This window comes from Mastigoproctus giganteus, chromosome 6 (assembly GCF_048544385.1).
Source record: "Mastigoproctus giganteus isolate SK-2022 chromosome 6, ASM4854438v1, whole genome shotgun sequence".
Taxonomy (NCBI): Eukaryota; Metazoa; Arthropoda; class Arachnida; order Uropygi; family Thelyphonidae; genus Mastigoproctus; species Mastigoproctus giganteus.
In genome coordinates this window covers 74,627,813-74,642,145 of record NC_143580.1, presented here as the reverse complement: position 1 = coordinate 74,642,145, position 14,333 = coordinate 74,627,813, and the positions used below count along the sequence as shown (strand labels likewise).

Here is a 14,333-nt window from a genome sequence, read left to right as displayed (position 1 = left end):
ACAGTGGCTACTCATGGACAACTTGGATATTGAAAAGGCATTTGACAGTACTTGGCATCATGGTATTATTATGGATCTTTATATATTAATTATGGCTAAGGGGTCATCTGCGTGAAGTAATTCAAAATTTCCTGCACCTAGATTCTTTTCAGGTCCAATATAAAAACATACTCTCTGCATTTCACATTCAGGAGGAGTAGTCCTGCAGGGATTGATGCTTAGTTCAACACTTTATTTGCAATCCCTGGTAGGGCATGACACAAGATATCCCGAGAACCGTTGAAATTGACATGTATACAGACAACCTTACCATTTCCTGTCAGTCTCAAAGTATGAACACTATCAAATGGCAGCTGCAGCTTGTAATAACCAAAATAGAACCCTGGACATCATGGAACAGATATCAACTATCAGAAAAGAAATACACTGCCACACACTTTTGCAAACAATGCTCCAGTCCCACTTGTTACTACCATTAGATTTCTTGCTCTGATATTAGACAGCAAGCTAAATTTCCAAGCTCACATCATTCATTTAAGAACTACTTGTTTAAAGCATTTGAATATACTTTGATCAGTCTCACCCATGTCCTGATCGGTGTACTCTTCTGCATTTTACAGAACTTTAATCCGCCGTTCATGCCTAGATTATGGTTGTCCAGTATATGACTCTTCCAGGAGCACAACTCTGCAGTGGGAGCTTTCAGGAGTTCTCCAGTCCAGTCTGTATATTGAAGTACATGATCCCCCATTACACCTTAGAAAACATTACTGTTCCACTACACTGCTAAGATCTAGAGCCTTCCTTTGCACCCTAGTTGGGAGTACCTTTATAATACTTGGTGGGATTTCTTCTATGAGAGTAAGCCAACTGAAAAGTGACCTGATTAGAGACCTCAGAATTACAGCTTGTTCAGGGTTGGAATGTTGATTTAAGTGAAAATTTTCATGACACAACTCCACCTGTTCCTCCTTGGACATTCGTTTATGCCTCTTACAGTATACATTTTCTCAAGGGGGAAGAATGTCATATCTCCCTGCAATATCAGTCAGTTGCACACAGCTTACGCTACTGTGAACTCCCATGCCTGTAAAATATATATGATGGATCAAAAACTATCAGTATGGTGGCTGCTGTGGCAGTTTTTCCTTCACTTACAGTTACAGCCTCGCTACCATTAGTATGCAGCATCTTCACTGCTGAATTGTACACATCAATTATACACTTAGTAAGATTATTGAGCTCTCCATGTCACCTGCCATAATTTACATTGACTCCCTCAGTGCTTTGCCATAAGGAAGCCTAAGGAAGAATTTCTCTTGTTCTCATCCTATCTGGAAATACATTCATTCCCAGCTATTTTCCTCCAGTGTGTTCAATCAGTCAATCAGTTTTTGCTGTATCCCTGGACATTCTGGCATTCCAGGAAATGAAAGTTCTGACCTTGCCACTAAACATCCTCAACCCACTCTCTCACAACATCCTCAGGTTCCTTACAATGACTGTAGGCCTATCATCCACAAAGCATGTTACAACAGATCTGGGTCAGAGACCTGGAAAAGCAACACTAACAATGAACTTGACCAGATAAAACAAGATCCAAAGGCCCCGGTGCCAAGCGTATTTCGAGGCCAAGCGATATTTGTGCGATTCATAAAGTGCTCTTCAAAGGCAATTAAAGTTATTTTTAAGTTCTTACATTTCTCTAAAGTCTTATTTTTAAAACTGTTCTATACTTGAAAAGTCCAAAGTTAGAACTTCTTCTTTATCTTTGCCTTCTTCCCACGTTTATGTGGGGTCGGCAGCATTTTCCTTTGTTTTGGCATAGTTTTTTTTACGACCGGATGCCCTTTCTGACGCCAACCCTCACGATTTATCCGGGCTTGGGACCGGCACCTACTGAGGCTGGCTTTCCCCCATCGGTGGTAGAACACAGAAAGGAAACCTACCTTTCTTTCTTTATCCATATTTCTAGGTCACTAACCAACTAACACTTTAACCGCTTGGCCTCCTAGTGGCACTGCTCCTGCCTCCCTGTGGCAGGGCCGGAAACCTTGGCAGATAAGTCCTCTTGCCAAGGGCTAAACGGAGCAAACATGGCAAACACAGACCATCAGGATATTGAGAACAATAATCCAAAGAGACAAAAGACTGATCGGATGGAGCAACCTAGCCCATCATTCTTAATCATCCACTCACTTACTAGTCAGCCCATGAATAAAATGTCTCCCTTTGTCATACAAAAACGTCTGGAGGGTATTGCAGGATCTCCCAAGATGATGAAGAGCCTGCAATCAGGAGACTTACTAGTAGAAATCACGAACCACAGACATTCTGAGAAGCTGTTACAACGTACAAGCTTTGCTGGCATTCCAGTTAAAATATCTCCTCACACAACCCTAAATTCATCTAAGGGTGTGATATCCAGTTGGGACCTGTTAAACGTCACCGAAGAAGAAGAAATAACCCAAGAGCTGCAGGGACAACACATAATTGAAGCAAGACAAATAATGATTAAAAATGATAATCAACTTACACCTACCAAAAATATTATTCTCACCTTCAATACACCCAGCTTACCCTCCTCTGTAAAAGCAGGTTATTTACTTTGCCGCATATGCTCTTACATTCCAAACCCTTTAAAATGTTATAAATGCCAAAAGTATGGCCACTCACAAACTGTATGCAGAGTTCCTGTCTGCACCAATTGTGGATCCTCAGATCACATACAAAGTAACTGTACAGCTACAAAAATGACCTGCCCAAATTGCAAAGGTGACCATCCTGCATATTCTAAGACAGGTGAAAAGTGGAAAACCGAGAAAAAAAAATAGTAAAATACAAGGTTGAGAACGAAGTCAGTTACCAAGAAGCAAGAAAAGTAGTTGCACCTATTATAACCAAAAATATGACCTATGCTGATGCTGTAAAAAAGTATCAAACGGTTTACACTTAAACTGATGTAACAGTTCCCACTAACAAATCAATTTCTGATTGGGCTAGAAATTAGCAACTAAGGCCATATTTCTCCGTGGATATGCTGTGGTCATTCCCTGACCTTTCCGCATCCTCCATATTTGGTGGTCACGGGCTAGAACCCCAGTCTAATCAAGAAGCATGTGTTACGCTTGTTTGTTTGTTTGTTATTTGGTTTTTAGGAGCATTAGCAACTAAGGCCATATTGCTCCGGGATATGCGGTGGTCATTCCCTGACCTTTCCGCATCCTCCGTATTTGGTGGTGACGGGCTCGAACCCCGGTCTAATCAAGAAGCGTGTGTTACGCACTGCCGCTCCTGCCCACCTGGCTACGGAGGCGCCAATCAGTGATCGTTAAGCCATGTCATTGCAGATACAGCTTATTTCTACTCACACATTTATTCTCCTTGGTGAATAGTGTGAATCTGATAATAAATTTAAATACTTTTTTTTTATTTAACTGCTGAATTGTGTTTGGCTTCTATTCAAAACAAAAAAAAAAAAAAAAAAACATTTAATATGTTCAATATGTCCTGCAGCATGCATGCATAAACCATATAGCAGTGTGCAGGTCATTTGAAATTATGCATGTCTCCTGCCTTTCACACCATTCACAGATCCTCCAATGTTTTTGAGCATACACCTTATCTTTCAGGTATCCCCATGCAAAAGATTTAAGGGACTGAGGTCTGGAGACCTTTGAGGGTATGCAAAATCACTCCCCCTGCAACTTATCCTGTGTTCATGAAATTTCCTATCCATATAATCACAGACAGCAGTATGAAAGTGTGGTGGTGCACTATCCTGTTGGAAAAACACCATTGCATCTGAGGCCTCCGTAGCCGAGTGGTCAGGAGCGGGAGTGCAGTAGCATGCACTCTTTGAGTAGACCGGGGTTCAAGCCCCTGACTGCTGAATACGGTCAATCTGCCTACCCGCACTGGACCAGCGTGGCAGATTATGGTCCATTTCCCTCAGCATGGATTGTTGAGGAGGCTTCCATCCTGCAGTGGGTTGATAATGGCTGCACCTTACTTTTTTTACTTTATCTGAAAACATGCTTTCGATATTGGGCGCTTCATAATTCCTTAACATGACAAGATAGCTCTGTCCAGTAATAGTGCCATTGAATCTATACGGTCCGATAATCCTGTGAAAGAAGCTTCCCATCCACACAGTTATCTCTTGCAGGTTAACATTTTTCCAAAAAGTGAGGCGAAGATTTTGAATTGTCACAGTTGTGACGATTTAAACGTCCATTTATTTTAAACATGGCTTTTCCTGACTATACAATTTCATCCTCAAAAGCACCGATTCCACTATTTTTTATGGCAGTACCACTCACAAAATTGTTTTGATCAGTCTGGATCATCTTCCTGTATTACATTCAATAATCAACCCATGCACGGTACTAAGTACTATAGGTTTTGATACCTTTCATGTTTGGGGTTTTCATAAAAAAAAAAAAAAAAAAAAAGTTGACTCATTTGCAGTTCTTGTAACACTGCATTGTTGACTTCTGTAGGGACCATTCAGATGCATTCATGACACTTTCAACGTTTTCTGTACTTCTTGATGTCTTTTCCTCCCACAGCTTGTCACGTTGATATTCTGTACACATAGGCGCCTCCTTAGCCAGGTGGGAAGTAGCAGCAGTGCGTAGCACATGCTTCGTGATTAGACCGGGGTTCGATCCCATCACCACCAAATACAGAGGATGCAGAAAGGTCAGGGAATGACCACTGCATATCCCGGAGCAATATGGCCTTAGTTGCTAATGCTCCTAAAAAAAATATTCTGTACAGTTCCATTTTCCTCAAATTTATCACACATGTGGGTTATTATTAGACAAGTAAGTAGGTGCTCTTATTCCATATTCATGCCTGCTGAAGCTCTGTGACATTTTCAAATTTCCAGTACCATTTAAGAATGACATTTCCCTCATCAAAACTTAATTGTCATATTTATGGGTTTCAGCCAATCTGAAAAAAGTCATTCAGATTATGTATTGTTAAAATGTGTATGCATAATTTTGACTCAGTGCATACTTTTTTCTTATATGAAACATTCTTGTGTAGACCTTATTTGTTTAATAAATTGTGTACAGTGGCAGAATATATTTTATGTAGATTAATTTCTTAATATATCTTTCATATTTGGCTTTGAAGGCCTGTTTTTTATTGGATTAGAAATACAAAAAAAAATGAATAGCAAGTGCTTAAGATATGAAGTGGATTAGAAATATTATGGTTATTCATTTTGATATAGGCATGGCATTATTTTAACCTAAACATTTGAGTTTTCTATAAAAAAATTTCTTGTTAAAAAGATTTACTTATTTGTTTTATTTAGCTCTAGCAGGTGGTATTACCTGTGCAGGAGCAGCACTATGCGATGCTGGGATTGAGATGTATGATATGGTAATTGCATCTAGTTTGGTAAGTATGTTGTAGGATTACATTATGGGAAGGCCTAACTATATCGATGATATATAAAAAGTGCGAGAGAAAATAATTAATAATATAAAATAATAAATAAATAGAAGTGTGAATAAACCATTGCTGTGTGTGTGTGTTGCTTTTCTAAAAAACAACCATGAAAAATCCTTGACCAATATTGAGATCTCTGAGAATATCATAAATCATCCCTGTGCAGGAACAGGATTTCCTCTATACTGAATTCTTGCACAGCTGCGCAATGGTTTTGGAAGTGGTGTGCATTACATTCTGGAGTACAGCCAGATATTGCCATGCCTGGGTCCCAACCTGCTAGGGACTTCTTTTCATGAACGTTTTTCTTATTACGGGAATACAAACTATGCTTTATATCAGCGTTTCCCAACCGAGATCCACATGGACCCCCCAGGGGTCCATAGAAGCTTTAAGGGGGTCCACAAGAAAAAAAAAATTGTATTTCGGGGGTCCATAATATGAGCTAAGGGGTTCATGGTAAAATATTATAAATAAAATAATTTGTTAAATAAAAATAATAATAATAAAATAAACTAATGTCATAGAAAAGTCCAGAAATTCGCAGTTAGAAGATACTCATATTTTCTGGAACCTTCTTTAGTTGATGCAAAAAAAAAATTTCTTTCCATAGAAAATTCTCGAAGAAGAAAACATTATTTAAGCATCGACTAATCTAGAAAGAGTCAGTCAGTCAGAGATTTCATTCTATAGTGAGTAATCAGCATCATCGTGGTGAAATCTATTGTTTGTGTTATTGAACGTTATTGTTCTAGTGAACTGTATTTCCATTAGTACCTACAAGCATTTCCAACATTAAATATTTGAGGTTAATAATATTATTATTGTTTTCAGATTACCCATGGCTCATGCAAAGACGAAAACAAGACAATATTTGACTGAATATCTGTCGTATGGTTTTATTGAATCACCAGAGAATATCACAAAACCAATGTGTCTTATATGTTTGACTGTGCTGTCTAATGATAGCATGAAGCCAAGTAAGCTTCGTCACCATTTGGAGACAAGGCACAGCGAAAAGAAAAATAAATCAGTGGAGTATTTCCGAAAACTACGAGACAATTTTCAAGGAAGAAAAAATTGGATCAAATTTTTAGTAAGCAAGCAAGCAATAAAGATAGCGGTTTATTAGCATCATACGAAATCAGCAAAATCTGGAAAGCCACATAGCATTGGTGAAACTGTCATCTTGCCTTTGATATCAGTTGTAATTTCAACAATGTTAAACAAAAATGCACGTAAAATTACCGATAACCTTCCTTTGAGCAATAACACAATATCCAGATGCACTGATGAAATGTCTGAAGATGTAGAAAATCAACTTATTGCTCAATTACAAGTGAAACAGTTTGCAATGCAACTCGATGAATCAACTTTGATGGGCAATGAAGCACTTTTATTGGCATATGTAAGATGTATGGATGATAATCAACTCAGAGAAGAAATGCTTTTTGCAAGATTCCTCAAAACAGATACTAAAGGTGAAACAATATTTAAGGAAGTCCAGTCTTATTTTAGAGAAAAAAATATTCCACTCGAAAATTTAATGGCTTGTGCTACTGATGGCGCTCCTTCCATGGTCGGTAGGTACAGAGGGTTTATTTATCACTCATTTAAAAAATGCATTGCCAAAAGTATTTTACATACATTGCGTGATTCACCGCCAACAACTGGTGGCGAAACGATTGAGTGGACGTCTTCATGAAGCCTTAACTCTTGTAATAAAAGCTGTCAACCTCATTAAGGCTAATGCTCTTCAAGATTGTCTCTTTTGCAAATTTTGTGATGAAAATGAAGAAGGGTTTGACCGTCTTGTACTGCATACAGAGGTGCGATGGTTGTCTAAAGGCAATTGTCTTCGTCGTCCTTTGGGACAGTATTGTATCATTTCTAAATGAAAAGGAGATTGGAAAACAGTTGGTTGCCATGAAAACAGACATATTTTACCTCTCAGATGTGTTTGAAAAACTGAATTCTCTTAAGCTGCAGCAAGGACATAATTGTGATTTAATATCTAGCAAAGAAGCCATTAATGCAGTCCTAGGAAAACCCAAATTGTACAGTCTTAATATGTCACGCCATGCGGTTGACCAGTTTCCAAACCTTGCTTCAGTTAGCAGTGATTTAAAAGACGATGATTGTGTTGTGTATGTTGATCATTTAAAACAAATTTATGAAGACACGCAAGTTCGGTTCAAGAACCTACTAGACCTGAACATCCCAGATTGGGTGCTGATTCCATTTGAGGTAAATGTTGCTGATGCTGAAATTGATTTACGAGAGGAACTTGTTGAATTGCGGTCTGATGAAACCGCAATTCAAAAAAGGAAAAGCATGATGTATGGAAGAATAGTGACATTGCATGTAAATATCCACTTTTATGGGAGAAAGCTAAAATGTATGTTGTTGTTTTCCCATTATCTTATCTTGTGGAATCTGGCTTTAGTCGTGTAACACAGCTGGTAACAAAAAATCGTAGTCGACTTGATATAGTAAAAGAGGTGATCTTCGTCTGACTCTCACAAAATTGGAGCCAGATATTAAAATGCTAATATCAAAACATCAGCCACAAGGATCTCATTAGTAGGGTCTATTTAATGGGATCCTATTTAATAGCCTTAGGAATAAATTTATATATGTTGTTTGAAATAGTATTTAAAAAATTTTTTTTTTACTAATTCTGTCATTTTCAAGTAAAAAAATGTTTGTTTTATCAATTAAAATTTTCAAAATTTGTAATTTACATTTTTTATATTATATTGGAATGTTTAATTATTAGCTTTTACTAACCTACAAATAAATATTTCATTTAGGAATATTACATATGCATATATGGGGGTCCACATACGTAAAGTTAGGATTCAGGGGGGTCCACAAGCAAAAAAAGGTTGGGAATCCTCGCTTTATATATACGAACCATAGGTGCAGGAAGATTTGGAAAAACTGCAGCAAAGCAGTTCAAAGAAATTATTTTTTGGGGAAAATATACCTCTTAAAACTCACTGATGAGAGATTTCATTGTCTTTCTGTCATTAAAGGATGTATTTGGAGGTGTATAAGAATTATTTTCCAATTGTTCACTGTACTTTAAAAAATTTGTGAAAACTGTCAAGAATGTTTTTCATTAAGCTAATTTTATATTTGTAAAACCTGTTCAATCTAATAGTTATCTGTTATTAATTTATTTTCCAGTTCAGATGTAAAAATCATACATAATTATTATTGTTAACGATTATAATCATTATTTATATTTGTTTAGTGATTAGCTGCCCAACAGTGTAAGGTAAGCATGCAAAGCAATACTCATTTGCACTGAGGAAAAAAAATTAGAGGGAACTATGCCACCATGTACCATAAACTCATGGATACATTCTTACTTACACTGTACCAGAATAAAATTGGGGAACAGTAACCCGATGTAGTCATAGAAATAAGTATACCTTAAGTAGTTATGTGAAACTATGACATAACTCTAAACATTTAAGTACTTATGGACATAAAATAAATTATTTTTATTATTAGTGGCCATTTAGCAAAACAGTTACTGAACCTAAGTGACATATTATAATACAGTTTTTAACACCCTAGTGCAGCTGGAAGTAGAAATTTCTTATGGATTTTTTTTTATCCCCTTCCTTCCTGGGTGGTCGTACTATAAGATTTATGAAACTGAAATATTATATCCATGCCTAATTCATTCATATCATATAACAGAATTAAACACATATTATACCACTAATAATAATAATTATAAACTGGAGAAAAAAAAAACACTTTGTCTGCAACCTGCACACAAACGCAAAAAATAATATAAAATTAAATTAGAACTACATAATGAAACGATAAAATATTTCTGATAGTATGGCACACCTGCTTCCTGCACCAACCATTGCCAAATGCAGCACTTTTATTATATTTCTATATAAAAAAAAAAAAAAAAAAAGGCGCCTCCGTAGCCAGGTGGGAAAGAGCAGCGGTGTGTTAGCACATGCTTCTTTATTAGACCGGGGTTCGAGCCTGTCACCACCAAATATGGAGGATGCGGAAAGGTCAGGGAATGACCACCGCATATCCCAGAGCAATATGGCCTTAGTTGCTAATGCTCCTAAAAAAAAACCAAATAACAACATCTATAAAAAAAATAGTAAAAGAAAGTTTAGGGGAGCAGCCACTATGAAAATTCCCAAATTCTCATATATTTGTCATCATCATCATCATCAGCCATTTTCAATCCACTGCAGGATGAAGGCCTCTCCAGCAACTTTCCAGTTCCTTCTGTTTTGTGCAATGGCCATCCATTTACTACGCACAAACTCAAGAATTTCATCTATCATCTCCGCCGTTGTCTTCCAGGTTTTCTTCTACCTCCTCTTGGGTACCATTCTGTTATTTTCTTAGTCCATCTGTCATCATGTCTTTGAGCTATGTGTCCTGCCCAAGACTATTTTAGTTCTTTAGTTTTGATAAGAATGTCCTTTACTTGAGTTTACTGTCTAATCCATGTGTTTCTCTTCTTATCTAACAGTCTGATTCCCAATATAATTCCTTCCATTCTTTGCTGTGTAGTTCTCAGCTTCTCTTCCATTCTTTTGGTGAGTGCCCAAGTTTCACTTCCATAAGTAATGGTGGGGAGTATACATTGGTTCATTATTTTACGTTTCAGACAAACTGGGATATTGCTCTTCAGGATCCTGAATGCTATCCATCCAAAATTTATTCTTCTCTGACTTCCAGCCATTTATCATTATTACAGCTAATAACTTGTCCCAGATAAGTATATGACTCCACCTTTTCAATTACTGCTCCTTCAATCATTATGTCCCTTTTTGTGGCATACTTGTTCAACATTACTTTTGTTTTAGCCATATTTATCTTTAGTCCAAAATCCTTACTAACTGTGCATAACTGATTAAGATTTTCCTCTAATTCTTTGGGATCGTGGCTTATGACTACCTTGTCATCTGCAAATCGTTTAGGTACTCTCCATTCACATTGACTCCTTTCTGCGACCAGTCTAATCTTCTGAAAGCTTCCTCAAGGGCAGCAGTAAACAGCTTCAGAAATATTGTGTCTTCTTGTCGAACTCCTTTCTCGATTTTAAATTTGCCACTGTCTTTGTCTAGTCTAATAAAGGAGGTAGCGTTCTCGTATATTTTCTTCAAAATCATAATTTATGGGGTATCTATGCCTTGTCTTTCCAGTGCCCGAAACATTGCCTTATGCTGTATGGAGTCAAATGCCTTTTCATAATCCACAAATGCCAAGCATAATGGTGTTTTATATTAATTTGCTTTCTCCATTAGCTGTGATATTACGTGAAGGTGATCCATAGTTGAGAATCCCGTCGTGTTGAGAATCCAGCTTGCTCTTTCGGTTGATTCTCATCAAGTGTTCTTTTTAATCTGTTAGTAATGACCCTTGTGAACAACTTGTAGATGTGGGATAATGAGCTAATTGGTCTAGAATTTCCAATTTCTGATTTATCTCCTTTCTTATGCAGCAAAACTATGATTGCATTATTCCACTGCTTAGGTGTCACACCTTTTCTAATGCATTTTGTGAAGAGCCTTGCCAGTTTTTGTGTTATGTCTCTTCCTCCCAATTTTAAGAACTTTACAGTAACTTCATCTTCCCCTGGGGCTTTCTGATTCTTCATTTTCTTAAACGCCTGTTCTACCTCATCAGGAAGAATATCGGGTATGTTGTATGTGTTGCTAATTTGTGATCCATCTTCCCCACTGCTGGCATCATTCCCTCGCTCCTTATATAATTCTCTATAGTAGTCTTCTGCTATTTGAATTATGCCTTCTCATTTATTTATGAGTACACTATTGATATTCTTCAGTTTCAGTATCATTTGTCTTTCTGTGTTACTGCTAATGGCTGCTGATTTAAGTCCTTTGTTTTCCCTTAATGCTTGTTCTACTTTTCTTGTGTTAAATCTTCTTATGTCCTCTCTGAGTCCCTTTCTAATGGCTTTGCATAACTCAGTATACTCAATTTTATCCTTGTCAGTGTTTATCTTGCTCTTTATTTGTTGCCTTCGGTTCATCATAACAAGTGTGTCTTGACTAATTTTTTCTTCTTTGGATTTCTTTTTCCCTATAGGTTTCTTGGGCTTTATCACTTTCAGCAAGTTGTAATATTCCTCGTCTATATCTTGGTCCTAAGCAGTCTGCAGAAGCTCAAACTTGTTCTTACGTTCCAATACTGTTCTTTCTCATCTTCTGTTATTTCAAAGACCTTCGTATTATTTACTTGTCAGTTTTTTCCTTCCCTTTCCTACATCTATATCAAGTGTGCATCTTACCATTCTGTGATCACTTCCAACATTTACCTTATTCAGGACGGTAACATCATTCATGATATATCTTCTGTTAGTGAGGATGAAGTCGATTTCATTAGTAGTTAATCCATTTGGACTCTTCCATGTCCACTTTCTGTTCACCCTTTTCTTGAAAAAAGTGTTCATTACTGACAGTCCTTGAGATTTTGCAAATTCCACAAGTCTTTCGCCTCTTTCATTTCTTTCACCAATTCCAAAATTTCCTATAGTTCCCCTTTCTGCACTGTTTTGTCTTTTTCAAACCTCAACATTGAAGTCCCCCATAATAATAGTGTAGTGGGTTTTCTGCTCATCTAGAAGACTCAATTTCGGTGTACATTTCTTCAACGTCTTCATCATCATGGCTCGATGTTGGTGCGTAAATCATTATAATCTTTAGCTTGTACCTATTAGAAATCTTGAATATTAGTCTTGACACCCTTGGTGATGTACTTTTGAATTCTAAAATGTTATTTTTAAAATCTTTATGGACCAGAAACCCAACTCCACCTTCACTCCTTTCACTGTTTCCATTGGTGTACAGCAGATTTCCACTTGATAAACTTATAAGTGATTCAGTTCTTCTTCTTGTTTCAGCCAAACCGATGATATCCCAATTCACATTTTCTAGTTCCTTTTCCAGCTCTAATATCTTGTCTTCACCGATAAGCAATCTTACGTTGTAACAGGCCAAGTTCAGTTTCCATGCATGGCAGCCTGGTCGTACCCAGAGATTTTTAGCACCCTCTGCTTCCACTCTGATCTTCTCGCTGCCGTAAGAGGGGGAGTGAAAGCTGCTGGGGACTCTACACATTCATTGCCACCTAAGTGATGTAACAGGGCTTACCATCAAGAAGGTGCACATGAGTGGATTTTAGGGAGGCAGGCCAACCAGACTTCTCCTAAATCTTCTGTAATAGAAAGATATTGGATCCATCAGTGTTTTAGACTGAGTGTCTGATAACACACAGAATACCTGTTCTCCTCTAAGCCCCATATATCTGTCATGGTCTGCTAAATCAACAGAATGATTGTGGATGCTCCAGTGCAAACAGTAAAGACAGATTCAGCAGAAAGCACATCTTAAATATGGTTTATGCAATAACCAGAAACAACTGAAACCAACTGAAAAAGGTATGTAAATTTACATGATGACCAAAGCCAATTGACAAGCCTAAAAAAATTATAATTATGCAACATACAATCTACTAACTAAAATTAAAAAGCCAGGCAGAAATATACAAATTATAAGAATATTTAAATAGCTAAATGCACAGAGAACTTAAAAGATAGTAAAGTGAAATTAACATAACTTAATAAATTAGGAATATCAGTAACCATATCAAAGAGCATCCGTAACCACATCAAAGCACCTTTTCATATTATTACCATTATGCTCATTCACTTTGTTAAGATAATATCTCTTTTCTCTCTTTTGAGTTTTCTCTGTTTAATTGTTTAAATGTTCTTACAATTTGTATTTTAATTTTGCATCTTAATTTTGGTTAGCAGTTTTATGTCTTATATTAAGTGCAAAAGTCTTATTGATTTTATGTCTCATATCGAGTGAGCTGAGTGCAAAAGGTAAGTTGCTGTAAATTTTGGTGGTTTTTTTTATAAAAAGCAAAACAGAGGAGTGATGTTTAGGTGAGGGCAAAGAAATAAACAGGATTCCTTTTAGCATTAGTAGAGGCACATGATGCAAGAAACAGCATCAGCCAAAAAAAAAAAAAACCATTTCCCATTTCACTGATTGATTTGTTCCAAATGTTTGTCTAGTTAAGCTATCAACTTCCACAACAGATGGAAGTTTGTTCTAGCAGTCAACTACCCACTGGCTAAAGGGAAACTTCCACACATCTATTCTACAACTGTTTTTTCCTCAGTTTGAAACTATGCTCCCTAAGGTTTATAATCTGAGCAAGAGGAAGAATCCCAACAGCATTGAGCCTGCTTAATCCATTCAAGGCCTTATACAGCTCAATCAGATCGCCTTGCAGGTGCCTATTCTCCTTTGTTCCCTTCATCAGTGTTGTTGCCCGTCTCTATACTCGTTCTAGAAGCTCTACATCCTTCCTAAAATTAGGCTTCCAGACCTGTACACAGTACTCAAGGTGTGGCCTGACCATTGCCTTATACAAGGGGATAATCACCCTCCTTATCCCTGCTCACAAAATTCCTGTATATCATTGACAAGACCCCCATGACTTACTCTGGCAGCATGTCCACACTGCTGAGAAAACTTCATATCTTACTGCACAATTACCCCCAGGTCTCATTCATTCTCCACTACTCTGAGTGTAACACCATCCAGTTGGTACATTTCTCTGGGGTTACTGCTACCCATATGCAGTACTTTGCATTTGTCAATGTTAAATTTCAGTTGCCATTTCTCAGCCCATTTGCCTAACTTTTACAGATCTTGTTGCAGCAGCATAGTGTCATTACTGTTATTAACAACCCTGCCAACATTTGTGTCATCTGCAAACTTTGACATTAATCTTGTTATACCTTTATCAATATCATTGATAAATGTACAAAA

At 37.2% G+C, this 14,333-nt stretch overlaps 1 protein-coding gene across 1 annotated transcript in view; it reads left to right on the top strand.

Moving 5' to 3' along the window:
* Positions 1 to 14,333, top strand: part of LOC150084412 (exosome complex component MTR3-like) — a 251,761-nt gene that overhangs the window by 151,305 nt on the left and 86,123 nt on the right. Inside the window, exon 7 of the mRNA XM_090376220.1 lies at positions 5,330 to 5,415. Within this exon, the coding sequence (XP_090232346.1) occupies positions 5,330 to 5,415 (86 nt within the window). The remainder of the gene's footprint in view (positions 1 to 5,329; positions 5,416 to 14,333) is intronic.